The sequence below is a fragment of the Polistes fuscatus genome, unplaced genomic scaffold (assembly GCF_010416935.1).
Source record: "Polistes fuscatus isolate 324 unplaced genomic scaffold, CU_Pfus_HIC Scaffold24, whole genome shotgun sequence".
In the NCBI taxonomy this organism is placed as follows: domain Eukaryota; kingdom Metazoa; phylum Arthropoda; class Insecta; order Hymenoptera; family Vespidae; genus Polistes; species Polistes fuscatus.
Window position 1 is genome coordinate 2,440,870 of NW_025113101.1, and position 26,021 is coordinate 2,466,890.

A 26,021-nucleotide genomic window follows, 5' to 3' on the forward strand; every position below is an offset into this window, starting at 1 on the left:
AAATCTAATTTCCGTAAACGTCATTTATCGATCTATCGCTTTCAATTATTAAGCGAGTTCAAATGCATGAAAACGCGTAAGTTCGTCTGTTTATCTCGAAACAATTTGTAAGTGGGAAAGAAATAAAGAAAAGAAATAGAGATATCGAATGTGTGTACCATATCGTTCATCAACGATTATAATATCGTAATAATATTATAAACCAAAGGAAAAAAAGAAAAAAACTAATCAGAATTTTGAGCGAATATCGATAATGAATTTCAAGAGCATAACAAGAGTACTCGTCAATTAAATCATATTTTCGGATACTTGTTAACTATAATATTATAAAAGAATTTTTCTATAATTTATTCGACGATCGAATAAAACCAATAATGAGATACGTGTATCAATTCTGATATAGTGGTACGTATTCCCCGATACTGACCACAAATCGATCTGAATTCGGCTTGATTACGAAGCAGAAATGAAGCCCACATAGCAAACCGTGACAAAAAGCTCGTTAATCTTTAGCTCATCGATACACTCTCCTGTACGTGTATATACGTTGTATATGTACCTACTAATGAATAAATATATAATACATAACGTATACATAACATATACATAACGTACTAACACACCTACGAAATGTAGTGAAACCGTTTGCGTTAATGTATAGTCATTTAGTTTGCATCGTCGATGATTATAAGAAAAGAAATTACAAAGTTCGATTTCCCCGACTAGAAACTAGATAGGTAGGTATAAAAGAGATCCTCGGAATCACCTTCCAAATCTTCGAATTAACTTTCAACATTTTCTCCTAAAACTTTTCTCGATGTTTCTTCTTCTTCTTTCCTACCCGTTAGAAATTCGGGAAAGTAGGTACGTTTTACGAATCATTCGTTCGTTCGTTCGTACGTTCGCTCGCTGGAGCCTATTCTGAATTTCAGATGAACGCCTCTAGCAACGGAAAATGAAAAGAAGTATTAAAAAGGAAAAGAGAGAGAGAGGGGGGAGAGGAAAAACAGAGAAAAGAGAAAATAATAAAAATCTATCGTTACGCGATATGCCTCCCTTATGGGTTTTTAATTAAATACGATATATTTCAATCGAAATGTAATCTAACGTAATAAGTAGATACGCGTACTTCTACTATCATTTAAATACTTAATTCATTGATATATTAGAATGATTCGATATCTCTAGGGAAAATGTAGTAATTGATAGTTCGATGTAAGAATATCACGCACGTAATCGACAGAACGTTTCCCAACGAGAACAACGATTAGAAGGACGAGTTAGCGTAGGACTTTCCTTCCTTCCTTCCTTCCTTCCTTCCTTCCTTCCTTCCTTTCTACCTATCCACCCACCTATCCACCCTACCCACCTACCTACCGAGTTCTCGAAATTGTACGAAGTCGCGTCCAATAAGGGTGGAGACGGAAATAATTTTGCGCACCACCGGAACGGAATGTTAATTCGGTTCACGTACCACTGACCGTGCTCAACGAACTTGTAACCACTGCAGTGCACAGCATTACGTACTTGACGACCAGAGACACACTTTCCCAAACTTCTAAAGCACCGACGCAGTTTAACTCCCCTGGTCCCGATCCGGTGAAGTGTTGCATTAAAATGTATCGGAGTACCTTCTCCCTGAGAAACTTTTGTTACTTCCAAATTTCGTTCTCTTCTATTTCTTTTCCTTTTCCTTCCTTCCTTACTTACTTACTTACTTCCTCCCACCCTTTCTTTCCTTCTTTTCCTTTTATACGAAACGACGAGTGTTCCCTACTTAACGCTCATTGAATTCTTTAAACTCGTAGTAATACGAGGCACTTTTACCGATACGTTCTTACTTACCAATTTCACTATTTTTTTATCCTTATTCGAAAGGTTAGAAATCTTTGAGACGATACGAAAGAGACCAATCTAGCCGCACACCGTTTTATGAATAATCCGATACTCGCATTCGCGTTCTTTACAATATGAATGATATATAAAATATGAAAGTGTTTGTCCCATCGGTGCTATCCACCGAATCTCTTCAATCCTACGGATTATTATTGTTTCATACTACTTCCTTCTTTCTCTCTCTTGGCATGTGCAACAATATATTTGTTGAAAATATAGAAGAATTATTTTCAATGTTCTGGAAATTGTTTCGCATCGATTAAAACTTCCAATTGATAAAAATGAAAAAAAAAAACAAAAAAAATAGAAATCGAAACACGTAGATACTTCGAATACTATGACACGAACGCACGCGCCCCTTCACAAATATAAAAATCAAAGAAATCTCTGATAAACGCTCATCAAAGTTCTCTTTTATGGTAGACTACTGGCAAAGCTTCGTAAAAAAAAATATTTCCTTTTTGTATCGGGAATATTGGATAAACTTCGTAGAAATGTATGCGTTATCGTGATTAAACGCGTTCATCGTACCGTTTAGAAAAAACACGGGATGAGCGAACAACCAACCACGGTCGCCCAATTATCATTCGATAAAAAAAACTTGTAAATAGACGATTTCAAATGTTTCCTTATGGTAATTTCAACGAAAGGTAGAATACGAATATTATTTTATTTTACAAAAAAGAAAGAAAAAAAGCTATTTATCAGAGTAACGATTTCCAATAATGCGTTCTCTGGAACTCTTGTGGTTCTACTGAAAAATTAAAAAATTTCGCGTAACAACAGTTTGTTGACCGAAATATCAGAACGATCAAACTTTATTTGTTAAGAAAATATACAAAAATTTCTCAAAGAATCTGCGATCACGAAAATTTGTAATGCATTAGAAAATAGAAGAAAGAAAAATCGACGAACGTCTATAACATAATGATTAATATCGAAAATGATAGAAACAATGAAAATAGGGTTGTTTATATTGAAACCCTCGCGCATACATATAGCCACACACTCGCATACACTTACCCTACCCTTTCGGTATTTCTCTTACCCTTCTTCTTCCACTTTCCCTCCTTTGCTTGCTACCCTTACAGTCGAACGATCAATCATCTCTGTTCGAGGTTACGTCCCTTCTTCGGTAAAGTAACAGCGATCAAAATAGTTTCCTACCCAGACGTTGGTTCGTTCATTCGTTCGTTCGTTCGTTCGGTAAACGTTTCTTTAACTCTCGCTTCTCTTGTTACTTTGACCTTAAGGTCAAAGGGTTGACAAAAATAATTGCATGCTAGAAAACAGTTACCTAAGTAGTTCAGACCCTAAACATTCTTCGTCAAGAGTCAAGATCATCGTGGCTTACTTCGAGATAACGTTTTTGCTATTTTCTCGGTGATTAATCAGCCCGAAATGACACCGTAGTTACTATACTTTTTCTACCGAAAGATTAGAAATCTTTAGCAAAAGGCAAGGTCATCGTCATTCTGGATACGCACAAAAGAACGGGGAAAACAAACTTTTTCGAGCTTTGAAAATGACACGTTCATGGTTCGCGCACCCACCCCTACCTTTACCTTTACTTAAAACATAAAAAGAAAGGAATAGAAAGATACGATTCGAGATGATACCGTTCGATAAAAGAAAAACGTTAATTACCTGAAACATTTGTTATTCTCGAACGATGATTTCGCGATACATTTTTTTTTCTGCTTTAAAATGTCGGATTTTTGCGAATCTAATTAGAGAAAAAATACGATAGTAATAAATCATTATGCATTTTTTCAACAGCGCGAGATTTAATGTCGTAATAAATTTTCTTTCTCGTCTATATATTCGTCTCGTTACCGTATGCATAGACGACAAGCTTATTGTTGAAACAGTAATTATTATATTTGAAAATGTTAACGTCGATGAAATTGCAGATGGAATTCTGCAACACCAGCATTTCTCAACCTTGCTCGATGCATAAATAAAATCTTACGAGGAAAATAATGCATTTATTTCTATGGAAAGTTTGCACGAATTCTCATGTGAATTAAAAAGAAAAGAAAAAAAAAGATACTATGACAAGCGATGACTCTTTTACACCGGTTACTTCAAAATGCGGTAGTACAAACATAAAAATCGTGAATATCGTTGTAAACAAATGTTTAAAAATTGAGAAACACTGTTACAGATGGAAATATAATTTTCGACGGTAAACTCAATATCTCGTACGTATCCTACAAACATGTATATAATATATGCATGTCCATAGAAACGAAATATGATCGACAAAATTTCGATAAATATTGATACTATACCTACTGGTAGTAATAGTAATTTCAAGTTTTCCGATCGGTTAAACGAATAACGTTAAAACGTTGACAAGAAAAGAAAAATGAAAAAAGGATAATCTCGAACGGTAATCTTCAAACATTCTCGATTAACTGAACCCTTATATCGGTGTAAAAATATTTGACGAAACCCTTCCTAAGGTATAACACGACAAATGGATATTAATACAATGTAATATATTGATTGTCCGGAAAGTTCGTGCCGATTTTAATGAAAGGATAAATACTAGCATATTTGAAAAGTAGAATGAGGTAAAGGTAAGGCAAAGGGAAAGAAAAAAGTGTTGGATAAGCAAAATGAGAAGGGAATGAAGGATAAAAGGTAGACGAGATCAGACGAAGGGAGATTCGGCAAATGAGACTGAAGATGAAATCGTTAGGAGAGAACTAACCGTGATAGCCTGGAAAGAGAGAGAAAAGTAGAAAAAGGTGGGAATGAAAGAGAGGGTGACCGGAGGGCTGAACACATCGAGACTATCGTCAAGGGGGCAAAGTAGTGCATCTGTTAACTCGAAATAGAAGATAAGAAAGCATAATTACCGTCCATTTTCAACCGGTAGCAAATCCAGCAGCAATAAAGAGTCGATTATGTCGAAATAATTATCTAAATTTCGCCGTTGATTTTCTTATCTCGCTTAATACATAGACTTTTTTTTTACCCCGTTATATTTTAACAAACGCGAATTATTATATTGTTTTACTCGTAATTTCAATTTCATAATTCGCGAGTAGAATATAAATTGTTTGTACCTTACACATTCGGAACGTTAAATTAGAAATTTATGTATAAACGTAGAGCGTCGTGTTCCATCGGATTTGCTTTTGAATTTGAAAGCCACGAGAATATACAAGGTAAATCGAGCGAAATATACGAGGTGTGCTATACGAGCACGGGTGGACATTGTCCAAGTCGATTAGAACCTACGGAAAGTCGTTATCGTATAAAATCTCGCTCAAAATAGTTCCCTATCTAGCTTCTACTCTACGTGGTTTACGTGTATATCTATTATACATAAACTTACCTAAAGGATATAAAGTCGTCAAACACAGTGATTTTCAAGTAATTTAGGTTGATAAACGAGATCGATTCGAAAATATTTCAATCTTAAAGTAGATATATAGTAGACAAACAATACCGATCGAAATTTAGAACCGATCGAGATAGAAGAAATCACCGTTGAAAAGATACCACCTACGGATTCTTATCAAAACACACGAAACAGCAATTCCGCGTTTTACATACGCATACGCGTACGCTTACCAACGAGATGCCGTTCCTTTCCAAATAGCATCCTAATCCAATTAAATTTGCCTACCAAATGCACTAAGACTATTTGTTCCGAAGCTGACTACGAATGGAGATGGAGGAAAGAGAAAGAGAAAAATAGGAACTATTCTCGAAACGCTTATAGCGCAAAAACGAACTTTACTCTAAGCTCAAAGTCCACGATTTCTTTTCGTTCTTTCTTCCTTTCTTCCGTTCATTTTCTCTTTCCGTCTTTTTTTATCTATCTATCTATCTATCTATCCATCTATCTTTCATTCTCCCTTTCTACCTTTCTGTATAAACGCATCGTCCTCTACGATTTTCATCGAATACGAACAGAAAGTAAGTTGGAGTTACCCGATATGATTGGTAGTAGTAGATTTCGTCTCCATTTCTCGATTTTTTCTCAACTATTATATATAATACAAACCGTTAGAATATTACGAAGAGAGAAATCTCATCTCCATTATTCCCGAGCAAGTAAGTCCAAGTCACCAGAAGTTATATCGAAATATATATATGTATATCTTCGTTCGCGTTGAAAACGTTCGCAAGAAGAAATATGGATTTCTTCCTAAGTCCTTCGAATATCGTACGTACGACCAATATAAGTCCCTACTCTGTCTATACATTACTTCGTATACCTATACCTATATTACTTATATAAATATACGTCTAGAAATGAAATATAGTATAAAGAATGAGGAAATTTGCGAGAGTTTACTTCATGAATTCTAATGGTCGTTGCAGTTTTTATTCGATTTCGATGATTAGAGATTCATTCGAAAAAGAAAACAAAAGCTTGTCAAATACTAGATGATCGTTGATAATATTTTGGCGATAAATATCGCATCTAATTTCCAAAAGTAATTATCTACTTATCTCAGGAGTATAAACAGACGTTTTAAAAAATATATAAAATATATAAAATATAGAGAGAAGTAGGAAAATCTAACGGGAAATCCTAAGAAGTTAGTACCGGAAGCGAGAACCACGAGTGTTCGAACGATATAACATAGGAGAGAATCTGGAGGTTCTCGATATTGCGATCTGCCGGTAGCAGATATATTTGACTTTCGATTCGAGTAGAGCCGATAACAGTAAACTCTGTGCTTATAAGGGAGAAAGAGAAAGAGAATGTTTCGAAAAGAGTTTACACGCTCTCTCGAATGTCGCCAAGTAAGTAAGTACATACGGCACTCTTTTACTCACACCAAAGCTCAACGACGACACATTCAAACACGCTATGGGCAAACTTTTCGTTATATATCCACCCCCCGCCCCCGATATCGCTGGTGCTTTTCCTTCCTACCGCTTCATCCTCCTACCAGAAATCGTACTTTCCAAAGGGTATCTTCCTCTTCTTCTTCTTCTTCTTCTTCTTCTTCTTCTCTTACAACAGTGTCCCGTGCCAACGCTAAATCGTTTGTCTCGCTTTAAGATAACTTTATCTTCGCGCATTTTATCCGGTCTTTCGCGCGATTACTATCACGCGAGTACGTATTTGCTCTTCCTTCACTCTCTCACACAAACACGCTAGGGAAAAGTAATCCCGAAAGGATAATTCCGTTCATTCCTTCTCTCTCTCTCTCTCCCTCTCGCTCTTTCTTTCTCTTTTTTATTTTATCCGTCAGATTATATTATCTACTTGTCACGGAGATTTGTCGTACGAGTCGCGAAAAAAAAAATGAAAATCAAATAAACGTTTTTATTTATTTAAAGTTACCCTGCTCACCCTCGGTGTAACCGTATACGTTATACGAACATTTTTCCATAGGAAAGATGTTTTTGGAAGATAAAATTTCCCGATTAAGTTATTTAATACGAAAAAAATGAACTAATAACCATAGAAAACGATGCGATGCATCCTATCCTTTTCTTCTATCCTAGAACTCGACTCTTCGTCGACGTATCTTTCCATTTTCTGTTTCTTTTTTTTTTTCGTTTCTTTTTTTCCCTTGTTTTTCGCGTCGTTTCAACTCCGCGAAAAAGTTTTGGGGAAAAAAATGGGGGGAAAAACATATCATGCCGAGATGAGGTGGAGTGGGGTTGGGTATAGGGACGAAGGGAAGAGGGGAAAGCAGTTGACGAAGAGAAGAAATGTTTTAAAATATTTTCTCTATAAATGCGCGCGCGCTGTGTGTCACCGTTGCTTGCTCTGACTCTCTCTTTCCCTTTTCACCTTTCCGTCCCTTTTCCCGTCCCTTTTCCCGTACCTTTTCCTCCTCTTCTCACGTTTTTTATCGTCCTCCAGCATTCACGCGTCTTTTTCTGCTCGAGAAAACGCACTTTCCCGTCTGTGTATGTATTTACGTACGTACGTGGGTACATGTGTTTGCTTACATGAATCCACTTCGTTATATATGCCAGGATAATTAAACTCCGAGTCAGAGAAAAACAAGAAACTTCTCTCGTTGAACGATAGCGCAACGAAAAATGTCGTCGTGAAAATAAAATTAAATAAAATAAAATGAAAATTAAATAAAATAGAAAGAGAAAAAAAAAAGGAATAATCAATTAGCGGAGGTTCTCTTCCTTAAGAAGAACCTTCCTTAATTAAATAAAGCTAGAGAGAGAGAGAGAGAAATAAAAAGGTAGAAGAAATAAAAATAATCAGGAGAATTTTCAACTCCTCGAAGTCGACCAGTTTCTCATTACCACCAACACATTTCTCTAACCGTTACTTATATCTGGCGTGATTCCAAATTCGACGCTTGCGAACCGTTATACCCTAAACAGCTGACTGATCAAAATGATAAAACGATTTCGAAGTTTCTCGCATTTTTCTTCCATAGCTTTTTTCCTCAATTTTTCCACTTACTTTTCTTTTTTACTTTACGATTCCTTGAATCGTAATTTTTTCCTTTCTCTCTTTCTCTCTCTTTTTTATACACGCACTTCTTATCGCACTAATTCTTGCAATCAATGATCGCATTTTTTAATCGCATTTTCGAATCAACCTCTCTCTCTCCCTCCCTCTCTTTTTCTCTCTTTTATCTTTTTCCTTTTATTTTACTCCGCGAGAACTTTTCTTTTATCCAGTTTTCCAGAGTTACGTGTTCAAACTTTTCTTCCCTTCTCGCTTCATCTTTACCATTCCCCTTTTAAGAATTTCTGACCACGCCTACGAACAGAAAGTTGATCCTCCAAACTCGAGTAAAACGATAAGAAAGAACATTAATGAGATCGTCGATGAGATGGGAAGCATTCGTGTGAATAACGATCGATAAGAAGACGACATTGTACATAAAGTTTAGCGAATATAAAAATGTTAATAGTTATAATATCATGTCCATCTTTCATATATAATAATAATAATCGTTCTAATCATCTTTGATAACCGCCTACCCGTTTCCTTTTAACGCGTTATAAAAATCATCGTCTAGCGTATGGGGCGTTTAAACCCCGTTTGCTAAGATTTATCGTTTATTCCCTTAGTCAGCGTGACTTGTTAAGTAGAATATATTTATATGGCCTATAAAAAGATATGCTAAATACTTCAAACTTTTCTCTTCGTGCAATATTAATCGCGTCAACCGTGTATATATCTTGTTGTATAATGGACCAGGTAGGATGAAGAATAAATAAAAATATATTCAATAAAATTTAGATACTCTTTTAATAGCTCTTTCTCGTTTCCCATTTATAATGGGCGAGTGACCACCAACGACGGGTTGGTTGGTTGGTCGATGAACTTTATATATCAAACGCATAAAACAGATGCTGGTAATGGATAGAGTTAAAAAAAAAAAAACAAGATAACTAAAAATAAATATAAAGATAAAAATATGTGTAAAAACGTGTAAAAAAAAAAAAAGAAGAAAAAAGAAAGCAAGAAAAAAGTAAATAAAAAAGAAGAAGCGACAAAAAAGCATTGGACCGAATTGGAAACGGGGCTGAATTGGAACGAATTGTGTGCGAAAGTCCCTGGAAATATGGAAGGGTTATGGGGACAGGACGCATAGTTGAAAACTATATCGGGTCAGGAGGTATGGACAGACGGGGACGACGACGACTGTTTCGAGTGCGATCGAATGTAACGGGCAAAATACTACTAGCTCGTATGTACAACTACGTTCGTCAACGAGCTCGACGATGTACTCTCGATGAGACACACTCAACGTATCCCGGAGTCAAACTACGTTCGCGACACGACCGGCATCGAGATAAAGAGAGAAAAATACGTGAACGGTAGGGGGAGGAAGGGAGAGAGAGAGAGAGAAAGGATCAACGAGTTTCGGCGCAAATTGTGTTGGAAGCACGGCCTGACAATGTTCGACACCGGCCGATGAATTCGAGTGAATTCGCAAATATATATAGCTGGCGCAAGCGCACCCCCGCAAAGTCCGCACGCGGCCCACGGATGTGGGTGGATGCGGACGCGATGTTTGGTTACGCGTCCAATCGAATGGACATTTTTCCGCGTAAATTCGATTGAAATTAAGTGTTCGTGTCAAAAGAATTCCCCCGGAACGTACTCCGGGAAACATTTAACCGATTGAAATTTCCATTCGAAATCGTTAACAATCGATAATGCACGAGAAATAAAAATAAAAATAAAAATAGAAGGAAGAAAGAGAGAAAAAAAAAGAAAAAATAGAAGAAAAAACTTTTTAGCAGCGTGCAACAAGCGTAAAAATAAATATATGTATTTGCGCGTACGCGTATATATATATCCGTATCTGTGTTTCGATACTAATGGACGGTTATTTAAAAAATGTACGAAAAAAAAAGTAACGAACGATGATTAGTTTTTAAACGAACGATTTCGATGATGTTGCTTCGCGCAATACCTTCCATTCGCGTTTCTACGAACGCCAATCGATGCGTGCGGCTTTTGCAAAAGCTAGGACGATTATTTTATTTATTAAGCATGATCAAAAGATAAAGCTTCTATCTGTTTTTTTTTTTAATATAAAATTTTATAAAAATCGTCTTGGTCGAGTTTTCTCGTGGAAGGTTATGATGAAGGTATCGTCATCGCTACTAGGATCGTATAGTAGGAAGACGTTTCCGAAGATATGTACATTTTATGCAGATCTATGCGCATCTACAGAACAAACCCCTTTCACTCTGTCTAACTCGGTCTCGACATTTCGTTTATACGTCGAGAAGTAAACGGTGCTACGGACGTTGAAATTTAAGATTACTGCCTATGTATTTATTCCTATATGCAAAGCGTTAGATACGACTGCGTATGAACTACTAAATCATGAATACGAAATTGTCGGAATACTATATATCCTCCGTTTGAACCCCCGTTTATCTTTAAAACCTTTTCTTCGATACCATCATTCCCTCGGAAAACCTATGATGATCCAACGAATCCGATTAACCGTGAAAGAACAATGCACAACGATCGCCGCACCGAGATTGCTAGTTAAAATAATTTACAAAATCACGGGTATATTTATGTGCGAGCTGTTTTGTTATACGAGAGAGATGCGAGACAATGAGAGGAAATAGGAGAATAGGAACGAAGGGAATACGAAAGGAATAAGTAGAGAACTGTGCGTCGTGATCGTTGCGGCCGTGGTCGTATCGTTTGCAATCTGTCCACTTGGCCCCCCTCCTAACCCCACCCTCCTCCAACTTCCTTCTTCTTCTTCTCGACCCTTCTTCGACGCATTTCGCGTCCGTAGGAACAAAGACATTTGGCACTCGCAGTCCTACCATTCCACTTATGTTAGTCCGCTTTCCACACCGAGAACGTCGCCACTGCCATCTCCAGGACGAAGGATTTCTGTAGTTGAGAGGAGGGAGGGAGGGGAATTTTGCCTCTTGATAGGAAGAGAAAACCCAATGTGAAAGAGAGTTAGAGAAAGAGAGAGGAAGAAAAGGTGAGAAAGACAAGGAACCACTGAGCCCAGAAGCCAGAGCCAGCCATTCTGTCGCGCCAAAAGCGTTCCTATATTCCAAGCTGCCAGTACTTATATATATATATATATATTTCTCTCTCTTTCTCTCTCTTTCATTTGCACGAGTCTAGAGAAAGCACAGAAGGATGAAGAAAGACGTATAAATTCAAGCTCGTTGTATACCAAAGTATATGCATGTGTGCGAGAAAGAAGAGATTTGTCCCAAAACGTCTGAGATTCAAACCCCATGCATAAGAGTACCACCCTCGTCGCGTTTGTGCCACTCTTTTCCACCTTCTTCTTTTATATTTCCATCTCCCTCTCTCTTTCCCTCTTTCTTTCTTTCTTTCTTTCTTTCTTCCTTCCTTCCTTCCTTTTCCCATCTATATCCTTTGTTTTTCCAGTCTCTGTTCGCGTAAGAAGAAAAGGAGATGGAAAGTACGTAAACTGGCTTCTATTGTCACACGATACGGGTACTTATATGATGTCCTTTCTTTTTCACGCTCGCTTATGCACCACGGATTCTCAACTGTAAGTTTGTCGTGCGCGTGCACGTGCAAGTTTATATATGTATATGTATATGTATATAGGTGTGTTAGAAATACGCGTATAAAAAGATGGCTCCTGTGATATCGTCGCGCCATGCGAGGATACCCCATTCCTCGAAGAAGGGTCGTTCCTTTCGGAGGATCCTTCGATTCTCAAGAATTGCCTGCATTTACGTTTTCTCTATATGCACATTTGTTCTCGCTTACGCATGCGTGAACACTAAAAGATCTCCTTCTTCTTCTTCTTCTTCGTCTACTTTTCAAAAAGTCCACAAAAGCGAATGTAATTCTACTTTACAAACGGGATTTCGTTTCTCATCGGCAGAGACGTAAATCCGTTTAAAAATACGAAAAAGCAATCTGCTATTCGTTCTTCTTCTTCTTCTTCTTCTATTTCCTCTACTTCTACTTCTATTTTCTCCTTTCGTAGTTCAAAGATCGAGATAATATAATAGTAAAATAGAGATAAGATAGTGTTTTCGTTTTCTATTCTTTTGATTGGAGGTTATTGTTAATGATTATTATTCGTTCGTACAATTAACGCAATTTACTTTGAAAATTTGATCGCGAACGATCGGCCATTTTTCTTGAAACCAAATCTGCTACTACTACTACTACTACTACTACTATACTACCGACTTTTTATTCCAAGGAAATAAATATCTCTTCAATAAGATTCTACCTTTCGAACTTTTTACTACTAACTTGCTACGATCGTAAACACCAGAAAAAAGAGTCGAGGTATTCGTTCGAGCGTCGTCCCTCGCTTAATGGAAATAAATTGTCCTGTACGATGCTCGAGAGAAAACAATCGATATCGATCGAATTCCGTGATAAATTATAAAGAATATTCAAATAAATAGCGATCATTTCGTATTTAAAAATAATAAACAAAAAAATGAATTCGTTTCTCGTATAAACAAAATGAAAATCATTTCTAAATGAAATTTGTAAAATAATAGAAACCACGGAAGAGGTTAATGGGACGAGAGAAAAGTTATACTCGTTAATTATTTAATCCGTAATTTCAAGGTAAAGACCTTTAGAATGCAAACTATTCGGACGATTTTCCGTCTGTTGAGTAAAAGGTGGTGACGATTTCATAGAAAGCGAGCAATGGTAATAATAATAATGGTGGTAATGGTGGTGGCGGTGGTGGTTGTTCACAGTGCAAGTTTTAGGTGAGATTTCTAGGGTTGAGTCTGGCGCGGACAAGCCTTCCGTTTCTCTCTCTCTCTCTCTTTCTGTTCTGTTCAGCTTCCTTTCATATAATACCGCAGCAGTATCTCGAGCGCACACCGTCGGTGTGGGGATGCACGACAATCGAGCCTGGCCCGAATCCAAAGGAGTTTTCCGACTTCTTGCCCCTCGTGATCCTATGTTTTGAAGAAGAAGAAGAAGAAGAAGAAGAAGAACCATTCGTGCAACCATGCACGATCGCTCACATGGGAGTCTTATACGCCAACGTATGTGTTTGCTCTGAACGACATTTCATTCGATGATTCTAACTTCATACAATATGCCGTTAAAAAAGAAATATATGCTTCGTATTAACAAGGATTCGTAAAATGTTATTTCCGAATGGTATTACAAGGAAAAGATTTTGTTCGAACGCTTCTACTCGTTCCATTTGTTCTTTTCTCTTACTTTTGTTCCGTCCATCTTCATGAATTTCCACATAAAGTTCGTTGCTGGGAGAAATTGAATTTTTAACGACTTCGAAGATCAAACTTTTTACCTTGAAACTGGTTGTTCGTAAGATTTAATAAGAAATAAAGATATATATATATATCTAACATAAATTGAAACCTTACAAAATCAGCGAAACAATGTAGTAGTTGAAAAATGTTAACTGTTCGATGCAGTATGGTTAGGCAAGTATTACACATAATTGACTTTCCTACCATAGCCGGACTCCAATTTTCTTCTCATTTCATTGGACCAATTGCGGTATGGTCGTGCAAACAAACATGAATGCATATAATACTTTCATATGTCAACAATCGAAGAGTGTTCTGTTCGCTGACGCGCGCAAACTCGATAGTTTACCAGACTTCAACCCCCAAAGAACATACATGTTACAGATAAAGCAACTTTGGCATGCTCATTGAATCCAAGATAAGCCAACGTGATCGCAGTTAAACTGACGACATATTTGACAAACGAGAAAGAATATCGACAGGATGTTTCTCTCTTTATCTCTCTCTTTATCTGTTCTTTCGAAGCGTCGCAATATTTTCTTTTGTTATACGAGAGAAACACGTTTACCGAGAACGAGATATACACAAGGGTTGCCAACGAAGACAAATCGATAACGTGCCGAAAAAAAATCAAAAGGAACGAACAAAAAATATATGCGCGCGTGTATATATACATACAATCGGCAAGAATTATAATCTTTCTCTCTCTCTTGAACGGTAGTTTTTACTAAAAGGCAATCTTCTCCAAACGTTCATCGCCGACATTTACAAGAAAGTTTATACATAAATCTTTTCCACGACAAGACATTTTCGATTCAATTAATCAAGAAATAAAATATATAGCAAGAAGAAAAAGGGGGAAAAAGAAAGACCGAAGAATAAATTGTCTAGTAAACGAATAATCGACCCAGTTTGTTCTTTCTTTTCTTTTCTTTCTTTTTCTTTTTTTTTTCTTTTTTGACAAAAAAGAAATTTCTACTAAATATAATATATAAATCGGGGCTTTATATAAGAAAATAAAAATCATAGGAACTATCGATAAAGTTTTATTTCGAAATACCCTACGTTTCTCCTCTATCGTATAAACTAAAAATGCTAGACGGATGAGTTTTTCGCTAAAGCCGATTAAAATATAATACATATAAACCGCACGAAATTAAACGTAGGAAAAAAGGGCAGACAAAAAAGAATAAGAAAGAGAAAGAGAGAGAAGACTTTCCATTCGCGTGACACGTCTAAAAAGTATTTTCATCAAATATAAAAACGGTACCTACTGGAGAAAAGAATTTAGAATTCAAGATCGGGAACGTTGTTTCTACGAAAGCATCGCAAAATACGAAATTTCTTGATACTTTTTGGTAATATCAAATGTCGATTTTAGCTATGATTTTTAAAATGGTGCTACGTGTTTCTCTTATTTATATATATATATATAGATATATATGACTGTACGTACATATATATATATATTGCGGACCACGATTCGGACCACGCCCGACTCTTCTCTGTACTCGGATATCCGTCGAATTGAATTTCAATGACGAATTCTAGGGGTGAAACTGCCCTTCAAAAAATCAATTTTCCCGACACACGCGTGCACCCTCGACTCTTGCGCGTCTCCCTTTTCACATTTACGATACGTCATTTCGTATAAAATAGGACGATTCACGACGTTCATCGACACACCTAATACCTAAAATCAACCCCTTCGTTATCATTTAACGTTAAAGTTCGTCCTTAGCATTATAGTTATGCGATAATTGTTTTACATGAATAATTTCATTCAATTTGTCTAACGTCTCAACACCAAATAATATCTACGATATCTTTTGGCGAGGTGAACGTGTGTACTTATATATATATTTAACAAGGAAAAAAAATGAGAGAGAAAAAAAGAGAGAAAGAAAAAGAGAGAGAGAGAGAGACCAGTAGCAGTAAAAATGGCGAAAATTACAAACAGCGTCGTTTTTGCTCGGTGCAAGTCAAAGTGCGTCGCGTCGCAGCCCGTCACTAACATAGCTGCCGCTTTTGGTGATAAAGATGAAAGGATGGAAAAGAAAGCGAGTGCCTTCTGAACAGCGAGACGAGACAGCTAGCGTATGTGCTCGAGTACTTTCAATATGGATATTCAAAGAACGAAATTTTATGCGAAATGGGCAGAGCTAAAGAGCCACCTATGTATATACGTATACATGTATATATGTATGTATGCAATGCATGCATATATATATATATGTACGTGTTATCATCGTGTCGCGTACTTGTTTGAAAGAGTTGCACGAAAAAAGCTGAAAAGAAAAAGAGAGAGAAAAAGAAAGGAAAAGAAAGAAAGAGAAAGAGAAAGAGAAAAAGAGAAAAAGAGAGAGAGAGACAAATGTATTATAATTTGTAACATGTTACTATCTGAAATCGAGACAGTACAATGTGTGTTGGAAGCATATCCTATCTCTTTTAGTGCGTCTTCAGTGTGAAAATATAGCCGGAAACATATGTCCTATGTGTGTATATGTCTCTGCTTGTCTACTTGTCTGCTTGTCTGCTTGTCTGCTCCACTGTCTGTCTGTCTGTCTGTCTGTATTACCGTTCGCATAGGATAGACTTCTACGTTGAAGAGACGAACTTTCTACAGACCACTTACCTTTGTCACCATCGTTCAGACTAAAAATGCGACATTTTAAATGTAACCGAACGAAAGAAATAATTGAAAATGCTTTGTATAAGCGCCTAAATCTAAAGATTGTCTTTGAAACAAATGTAGAGATCATTTCGATTCATTTTTATCTGACAAGAAGAAAAATATAGACAATTTAAAATTGACAAGATAATTTATATTATAGCAAACTATTTATATAAACTATTTTATATAAACTATTATAGCAAATTATTAATTTTGGGAATATATGTATAGCTAATTGTAATAATTTTCTGGTGAAAAGATTAGATTTGAAAAATACAATTACGCGAATGTAAGATTTAAAAGTAACAGGATGTTATAAAAGGTTAACGCGATAACACTTTAATTTAGATATGTGCAGTGTTAATTAATAATAACATTACATGCGTATTCGGATGATTGTATTCGTGTAAATTAATAGACCTTCGACGGCGTAACCTTTAAATTTTCCTTTTAGTTATCGTCTTCATAGTAACCACCGTCACACGAACGGTTTATTATTCTAAATTAAAGACAACGAACGAGGACAAAATGACGTTTTAACCCTTTATCGTTAACGCACGTTTCATCATATAATAGATAGATTATTATTCTTGGACATCATTGAAATCGGACTTTTGGATGTTGTAATTAATTCTTCTGACGGTTCTAAATCGAATGACAATTTAAGTTCAAAAAAGAAATCTGATAAATCGTGTAAAAATGTAAAAAAATATAGAATCACGCACACATACAAAATTGTACACGTTTTTCTCCGACATATCTAAATTAATTTTATTTATTTCATTACATCGTACGTCAATCAAGTGTCAATTTTGATTAAATTCACTCATCCCTTTTTTAATCATCGTTTCGTATTCGTATAAAAAATATATATTAATTAACAAATTATAAATTATTTTCTATACCTATATTTTGTGTAATATAAAACTTAATGAAATATGAATAAGTATCACGTTTTAATTGACATGCGAGGAATGAATGTACTATAAATTATTTCAAATACTAGGTGTGTCTGCACCTGTATCTGTGTATGTGTGCGTGTGTCTGTGTTATCATGAAAAGGATCGAATACTTTGGGTCACCGGAATATGACCCAAGCGTTGATAATATTAAAGTCGCACCATCGGGGAAACGAACTCTCGGATTTTCGGGCTAGAATCTCGACTAACGCGATACGAAAAGCTTTAAAACGAATATCAGTAGTTACCAGAATGAGGATTATGCTCCACGAACTTACAACTTTCTCGCATGCACGTAGAATATTACGGCTACTATAGAACTTAGGTATATAGAAGTTTTCTTCAGACTTTAAATTATCTGTCGCAAACGACATCGACGTCTTAGCTACTTTCATAGAAGAAGAATTTTCTTACGTATATCGCTAACCCGCAGGAACACTCTCCAAACGAGAGAGAATTTCAACATTAAACTCCTAACACCTTAAGGTCCTTTCTTTTAATACTTAAATTCGAAATATGTTGGTAAACGCGATAATCTCGTCGTCAAAAATGATTATCACTTTTTCGTATTACTGCTAAACCTTGTAATCGCGAACAAATAAATTAAACAACGCGTTGTATATATTATATATTTCCATGAAAAAGAAAAAAAACAAAAAATACGTGGGCGAGTCAACGCGTATACCAAACGTAATGATTTTCTTTCCGACGTTGTTTGTACCGTCAAATACTCGCGCATTAGTATTCGTGGTTTTCCTCCTATTACGATTGTACAAATTTGTACGCGTTAAATGTGTTAGTTAAATTTCATTTATCGTGACATTAAACAATAGCCATTCTGTTTTGTGTTTGCACCCCCTCGAAGAATGGTGCATCTGTATTAGAAGAATGATTCAAAGTTTTTTGATTAATTTTGATGAATACCATAAGTGCTGCTAATAATTGATCTATGTATATTATAAAGAGAGTAAAATAACTATTCAAATGAAATCAAAATGACGATCTCGTATCATTCGTAAATACGTTTTCTCAATGAAGTTGACAAATAACTCGTTAAATCTGATATTGAGAAAGATCGATGCCAGTTTCGTTATATTCGAACTATTACACTTGTGCACGTCACGAGGAGCATATTTTTTTTGTTACATAGACCATCCATCCCCTTGAGGCAAGGGCGAGGGAGTGAAGGGAAGGAAAAAGAGAGGACTACGGGTAAACGTATCACAGTTGGATGGATAAAGTCGGTCAAATCGAATCATGTATCACTGAAACATCGAGATTCATTCGAATAATTTTACGAAGAGCGAGTAAGAGAGAGAAAGATATATAAAGGTGTACATGTATGTATGTATGTATATATGTGTATAGAAAGAGAGGAAAATAGAAAGAGAGAGAGAGAGAGAGAGAGAGTACACTAGCAAGCAAAACTATGGTCGTTCGATTTTCTGGTGTTGCTACTGCCGTTGGTGCTATTGGTGGCTTCTACTACTGGTAGAAGTCGGAGGTTCGATTTAATCGGCGTAATTGCAATTATTCGGCCGAATCGTTTGGTGGGAATATAATTCTGTTCACGGCGGTACCGGTCATTTAATTAAACATAGGTACATGCTTGTAAATCGTAGATACAAAGAAGGGATACTAGTAAGCGAATAATACTTTGGTACACCGGTGAGTATCGTGTCTACGATATCGACGAGTGAACACGTTGATAGTAAAAGAAAAATAAAAAAAAAAAACAAAGAAAAAGAAAGGAAAAAATTGTAATTTTCTTTCTACACGATAGAATATTAAAAACGATTAGAGATATAGATTTTATTCGACGAAGAAATAACGGGACGAATTGTTGTTATTATATTAGTAGTTGCAATTAAAAAGATGAAAAATGAATAAGTAGAATAATTATCTTTCGTTTAATGACAATCGGGACAAAAATCCTAGCTTTCACTCGGAGATAGGAAGGGAAGGGAAGGGAAGAAGCGAAGGAGGTGGAAGTGGAAGGTGGAGGAGGATCTGTCTCGACACGATAAAAAGGTCCCACCGAGACATACCCTTGTGCTCTCATTTGCAAGCAAATTCCGAGGGTTCCCTTCCCCTTTTCTATACCCTCTCGCTACAATCTCTCTCTCTCTCTCTTATATGTTTGCAAGTGATACCATCCACCCTCAGGAACATGCACACAAAATCATTGGAAAACCTACTGCGCCGTTGAAACGGCGTTATCCGCCTAGACACGCTTCGATGCTAACCTGCCACGAATAGCTTCGAAAGCGTATTTTTGAAATCGTTCGGCTTATCAGATAGCGAGTATGCTCCAACCGTTAGTCGATATGATACAATCCGACGAAATTTTTGAACGAGAAAATTTCTATCACTCTTGTTGCACGTGTTTTATCCTACTTTGTATTTCTTTTTTATCTCTTTCAGTTGTTTTTATCTCTTTTGAAACACTCGTGAAAAATGTTTCAATAGTGTTGCACATTATGAACAATTATATCTTTCCGATTGAACATAAATTCGGGATAATGTCGTTACTTTTCCGTCCTCGTATGCATTATCTCTATTTATCTTTATCTCTCGTTCCGATCCTGTCTTTAAAATATATATATATATAATAAAAGAAAGGGAAATAAATAAATAAATAAATATTATATTATGTATATAAATGAAAGATAATCGTGATAAGCATTTAGTTAATTAATGCTGACTACGAGAGGAAAATATCCTTATAATAATCGCTTTACGTGCTTTTCCGTCTATTTTCCGGAAAATTTTATATCAGGTAAAAAGAAAAGAGCCACGCCTTGTTAAACGTAATAGTTTCTGAGAAAATGCTTCCAAAAGAAACCCTTATGTAGCATAACGTCTTTGTAAAAACGGTTTATACCACAGCCAAAGTTTTCGCAGCTCTCGTCAGATGTACGTGGGAACTTTTTTCTTTCCGCCAATTACATACGCTTTTCGAAACGGAGAAAGAGAAATAAAGAACAATGAAATGAAAAAGAAAATAAAAATAAATGCATGTGTGCGCACGTGTACGTAAAGGCAGAACAAAATAATGATAACATAATATTTATATTATTTAGTGTAATTCTTTTTATACGTGTTATTAATTAAAAAAAAAAAAAGAAACATTAAATTAAAATTTGATAGACCTTTAACCAAAAAAAGAAATAGAAAATCTCTCGAAATAAATGTATGTATAATGCAAGGAAGATTCTATAATGTAAAACGGTGAAAATGTAAAATATATCGTTTAATCATTATGCCTATATTGAACATTTTAACGAAGAAAACTTTTAAATAAAAAACAGTTGGATAACCGGTCAAAATCCGAAGATGTTCTCGCAGAGAAGTAAAGATGTGAAAATGTCCCGTTGCATCGCGTTTTTTTTTATATAAAACACGTATACCACCTATACATAGAATGTTCAGAAAGATACATACGTATAAAATCAAATGAATTTGGGCAGCGTGAAACGTTGCTTTTTTTTCTTTTCAAGGAAAAAATAGCCACGCGAATATTCGCTCAAATATACTCGTACACGAACGTAACACATATAGGAACGCATAGAAAACGTTATTATTGAAATTTAATCGCGAAATGATGACGATAGCGATATTCCACCGAATAGAATCTCTAATCCGAATTTTTATCGTGAGAAGAGCTTTCACGCAATGTTCGTGTATACGTATACATATACTCCCTAGTATTTCGCAAAGAAATTTGCTTTTTCCAACTTCTCCCGATTTTTACCCCATTGACAAACGCGATAAAATATCGTAATTCGAGTGAACGTACTATTATTCGACTCGTTACAATTGTATCACGCGAGAAAAACTACTCGCGAACCAAAATTTAATTTCCAATAGAAAATTTGTGTATTCGCTACTAGTAGGTATGTGAAAAACTCTCCAAAAAAAATCAGTTAAAATTCGTGTAAGTGATATTATGTAAACGAATAAGTACTTTCTCGTTTAAAGAAAAAAATCTACAAAATAAAAATACTTCTCACGAAAAAATATTTCTCATTTCGACATTATTTTCTTTTCTACAATTCACGAATCCGTTCATCAATCTTACTTTTCTTTTTTTATTTATTTTTACGTACATATAAATAATCTATTGTGAATATTTCGAATTTAAACGATTACCGATAAAAATTTCAAACGGTTCTTGATTTAACGCGTTTTCGTTTACTCGAGGAAAAAAGAAATAAAACAAAAAACATAGCGAATCGAAAAGTCTAGGAAATAAAAAATTCTCAACAAAAACGTCTAAAAGATGAATACCTTTTACAATAGGGGTGATGCATAAGGCGAAGAAAATGAGAATCCTCGTCGTTGGCATGATGTCCAAGTCGTTGAATTTCATATGTCCAAAGGAGATGGTAAAATAAAACACTATTGGAATCACATCGACAACGTTAGCACACAAAATTCCTTTGAATAAGTAAACACCCACGTCTTCTTTTCTCTTCCTATTTTTTTTCTAGTACGACGAACTTTAATTTTCTTAGAAATTAAAAAGATCTTGCCTTTCCAAGAGACAAAAATAACAACAACAGACTCGAGTCACGTCACGTTGTACACGGCACAGAATGAAAAATAACACTGTCTTGATTTTTAATCACAATCGATGAATATAATTGCAAGTAAAAAAAAGGGAATAGATTAAAAATAAAAGATTTAGTCTCTTCCCCTAAGCACACACTATCGATCGATCTTTGTTAATAATTGATCCGATTGTAAACCTATAAATATTCACTGACAAATATTTTTTTTTTTACAGCTATCAACACGAGGAACATTACGTAACCACGAATATTATAAATAAAATAATAATAATTATTAATTAGAGATAGTAATAAACCGATGAAGGTAATCGAAATGGAAGAAAAATTGTTTAGTTCTCCGTTCTCGTGACCGTTCTTGACGACCGCCAATGTGCAACTGCCAGCCAAATTCAAGATGTTCTTCCCTCGATTCACTTTATGGGCGTCTTTTACCACGCTCGTTTCTTTCTCATAGACACAGTTCTACGATCGACGAATCTTTTATTATGATCATTAAAAACTTCATTAGAACTATAACAACAAAATATCCTATGAATATTTAATCCTTTGAACTTTTGAACGACGACGACGATGACGACGACGACGAAGTAAACTTTTCAAGTGAACAAAAAATCAGTTGCAGTATAAACTGATTGTTATATTATTATACCTTGATCAGACAAAATTGTCGACCAATAGGAGAACGCTTGATTTTCGGAACACCTCTTTTCTCGCTCCAAAAACTTTTAGCAAAATCGTAGTAGTAGAACCGACGAAATGTTGTCTTCCCTTTTTTCAACAGTCACGAAATATGTTAAGTACCTTGTCGCTATGCGAACCTTTTTTTACGATCGATGAAACTTTTTGAAAAAGGCATCGAAGAGGAAGAGGAAGACTTTTATACGCGCACTTTTTCAAAACCGTATTTTCCCGTTCTCGCGATCCCAAAATTATCCTATAATGATTGTCTCACGTGGCCACGAACGATGACAGAATTAACGATATAAAAATAAAACTGACACTGCACGATTGAACGATCTTTCATTAAACCGAATTTAATTTTCAATTTAAACGAATCACCAATCGCGATACTACCGTTACGATCCGTCCTCGCGTAAATGTCCACTAACCTGTCACTAATTAAAAAAATCCATTAGATACTACGGAAACGATTCGAACGCACGATTTTATCCATCGAAAGTTTTATCCCAGACTTAATTCAAAACTTCGTTCTCCTAGTTTCAATCGGAGAACACAGGATTGTCGTTTCAGAAACGACAGGAGAGATATATCACGAATCGGCACGCCTTGTCTCGAATCCTTCGAATCGTAGACTTTGACATCACGTCAAGAAATTTGTAAGTCCTCGTTCGATGAAACAATATTTTCCGGATACATAGACCACTCCTTTGAACGTTTAGTCTATTGCTTCCTTCTTCCTTCCTTCCTTCCTTTTGATCACTATCAGCGCTCGTTTCCAATGAAATTTCCGCGCTTTCTCACTCACTCACTCTCTCTCTCTCTCCCTCTTTCTCTGTATGTTTATCAAATTGCACCAAATCGTAAAATGATTTAACGAGCGATACGAGCGATACGAGATGACAAGAGATAAAAGACACGACGCCAATGGGGTTGGTCAGAGAGAGAGAGAGCTATATAAATAATAAAATAATAGATAGCCGTCGTAGATTAGATTCGTACGGATTGGACTTTCCGTGAGAGGAGATGCAAGGAAACGCGTATACGCCGCCGCTCGCTTACGCGGGAGTGTGAGCACTGGCGGTACTCGCGAGAGAAGGGAAGGAGGCCTCTGCCCCCGCAGAGATCGACGGAGATTCCCGAGTTCGGCCGAACGCGGCCGAGCGAAGGCTACGAGCACGGACGGAACAGCATCCCACCGACTGCGGTTATATCAACCCCCAGGTTGTACCTTCTCCCTTCGTCTTCGTCTGCGCACGCATCGTCGACCACGACCACGACCAAGACCACGACCAAGACCAAGACCAAGACCAAGACCAAGACCAGGCTGACCAAGGGACCAAAGTCACAATAATCATTTCATTTTTTCCCTTCCAATACTTTTCGCAACAGATCATAACAAAAATCAACCGATCGTAACAATTATTTTTTATTTCTTTCGTTATCTCTCTCCCTGTCTCTGTCTCAGTCTCTGTCTCTGTCTTTCTCCCTCGCCGACCCAACACCTACAAATGATTATTTTTTCTCTATTTTTATATATATAATCTCTCTCTATCTATCTATCTATCTTTTAATTCGCTAGAATAATAGCTTTGTTCTCCCAATAATCTCTACAAAGGAAATAAATCGTAGCTTTCTCTGCGTGCATTCATCTTTAACATCCTCTCTATCGATACGTCGATAACGATAAATTGGATTTACGCTTTATAACTGACTTTTTAACTCTCTGTGACTTCCAAGGTTGTTTTTTCTTCTTTTTTTTTTTTTAATCTAAACAATAAACTCGTTTCTCGAATGAGAACTTTTCATCGTGATTTCAATTTTTGATCGGGTGGCTTTGTTACGCTCGCCAGAAGCGATATCGTAAGCTTACGGATGATTTCGTTTCTTTTTCTCTTTCCTTTTTTTTTACTTTTCTCTAGTATTTCTTTACATCGTTTTTAACTGGATCCTAATAAAAACGAACGAAATGAGACGTCGACTCTGGGGAGTAGTTTACTAGTATGTTGTAAACGCCAGCACGTCTTTCGTAGCTAATTAGATGTGTTTCTTTCCCCTCCTCATCCTCCTCTTCCATATCCTATCCTTCCCCCCCCCGCTGTCCATGGAGCTCCCTCCTTCCCTAGCTTTTTCAAAGGATGTAGTAAAACAACCGCTTTATTTTTAAGTCTACCGGTAATATCTCACAAGAAAACTTAGCTCGTGAATCATCGTAGATCCTGGTACTTTTTATCCTTATTATACCTTGGTATTATACGTACGTACGTGTATATATATATATATATACTTTTATATACATAGACGTTTCCTCTCGCAATTCATGCCGATGTTTCCTTTTCACCTAGGTTTTCATGCTAGTTTTTGAAGACTGGGAAACGCGATACACACGTTCCGCTGAATGATACTTCGCTTTTTCGTTCCCCCTTAGGCGTCTCTTCCGGATTCGTGACTTTTACATCGGCCCTTACCAAATTTACGAAGCAAACTTGGACGTTCGAAAGGGCGAGCTCCGGTCGAGTTAAAAAGAAATTCAGAAAAAGATGGAAAGATTGAACGAAAGAGAGAGAGAGAGAAAACGAAAGGATTGACATCATAAAACACGATGTGGTAAGAACGGCGCCACGATTTCGAATTCGAGCCCCGATTTTATCTTGCAGTCGATCTCGCGAAACGTCGACGACCGATCTATTTTGTAAGCGAGGCACGCGAAAAGACGTACGAGAGTAAAAAGTCAAAGAAAGATGGAGAGAGAGAGAGAGAGAAAAAGATAACGTCCCGGCGTCCGTTTCGGGATGAAATTTTTCAACGATTCGCGATAACGAGATACTTCGGTATCCTGCTAGATTTGTTCGTGACGAGGGAAACTTCGAAAGAGCGACTTTATTACGACCAATAGAAAACTGCCATCCACCCAACTACTCTCTCTCTCTCTCTCTTCGTCAGTTCTCTCACAGTTTCGCGTGAGATTTGGTCATACGATGATCTTGTTTTGCAAGGACTTTCAGTACCCGTAATAAGATCGGGTTAGAAATCGAGAACTCGGGGATATGAAATATCTGGAACGCTATACTTATTTCAACCTTCTTCCCGCTTTCATCTCCTTTCCGTTTCCAGGCGATTCTTTTCTATTAGTTTCGCTTGTTTTTATTTTCTCCATTTTTTGTCTTTTCCTATTCTCCAAACTATCCACCCGAGCTATTCTAACGCATCCCCCCATCTCCCCATCTCCCTTGAATCCCGTTAGGTTATTTCGAAACTTCTACCAATGGAATTTCGGCTTTTGCCGAATATCGTACAAGACTTCTTCCTCCTATCTCGGTATGGAAAAGGATAAAACCGAGACGAGGAAAAGCTTTGTTGTCTTCTCCCTTATTTCTCCCGACTTCCCTTAGCGATTTGAATTTTTCGAGATTCTCCGTTTCATTACGGGAATGAACTCACCGACGAAACGTGACCGAGATTCGCTTTGGAGACGATATTTTTCCCGCTGACTGCCTCTCCCGACCGTGCGTTCGCATTGATCGATAGTCCGCGTTA

At 36.5% G+C, this 26,021-nt stretch overlaps 1 protein-coding gene across 5 annotated transcripts in view; it reads right to left on the reverse strand.

Moving 5' to 3' along the window:
* Positions 1-23,656, reverse strand: part of LOC122518274 (nephrin) — a 318,577-nt gene extending 294,921 nt beyond the window's left edge. For 3 of the 5 annotated variants that reach the window (XM_043637113.1, XM_043637112.1, XM_043637116.1), the window contains exon 1: positions 21,523-23,655. In XM_043637113.1, the coding sequence (XP_043493048.1) occupies positions 21,523-21,604 (82 nt within the window). In that variant the 5' untranslated portion in view covers positions 21,605-23,655. Of the gene's footprint in view, positions 1-21,522 lie in introns of all 5 variants that reach the window. The other 2 variants (XM_043637114.1, XM_043637115.1) reach the window with 1 other exon arrangement.
* Between the last annotated feature and the right edge of the window lie 2,365 nt (positions 23,657-26,021).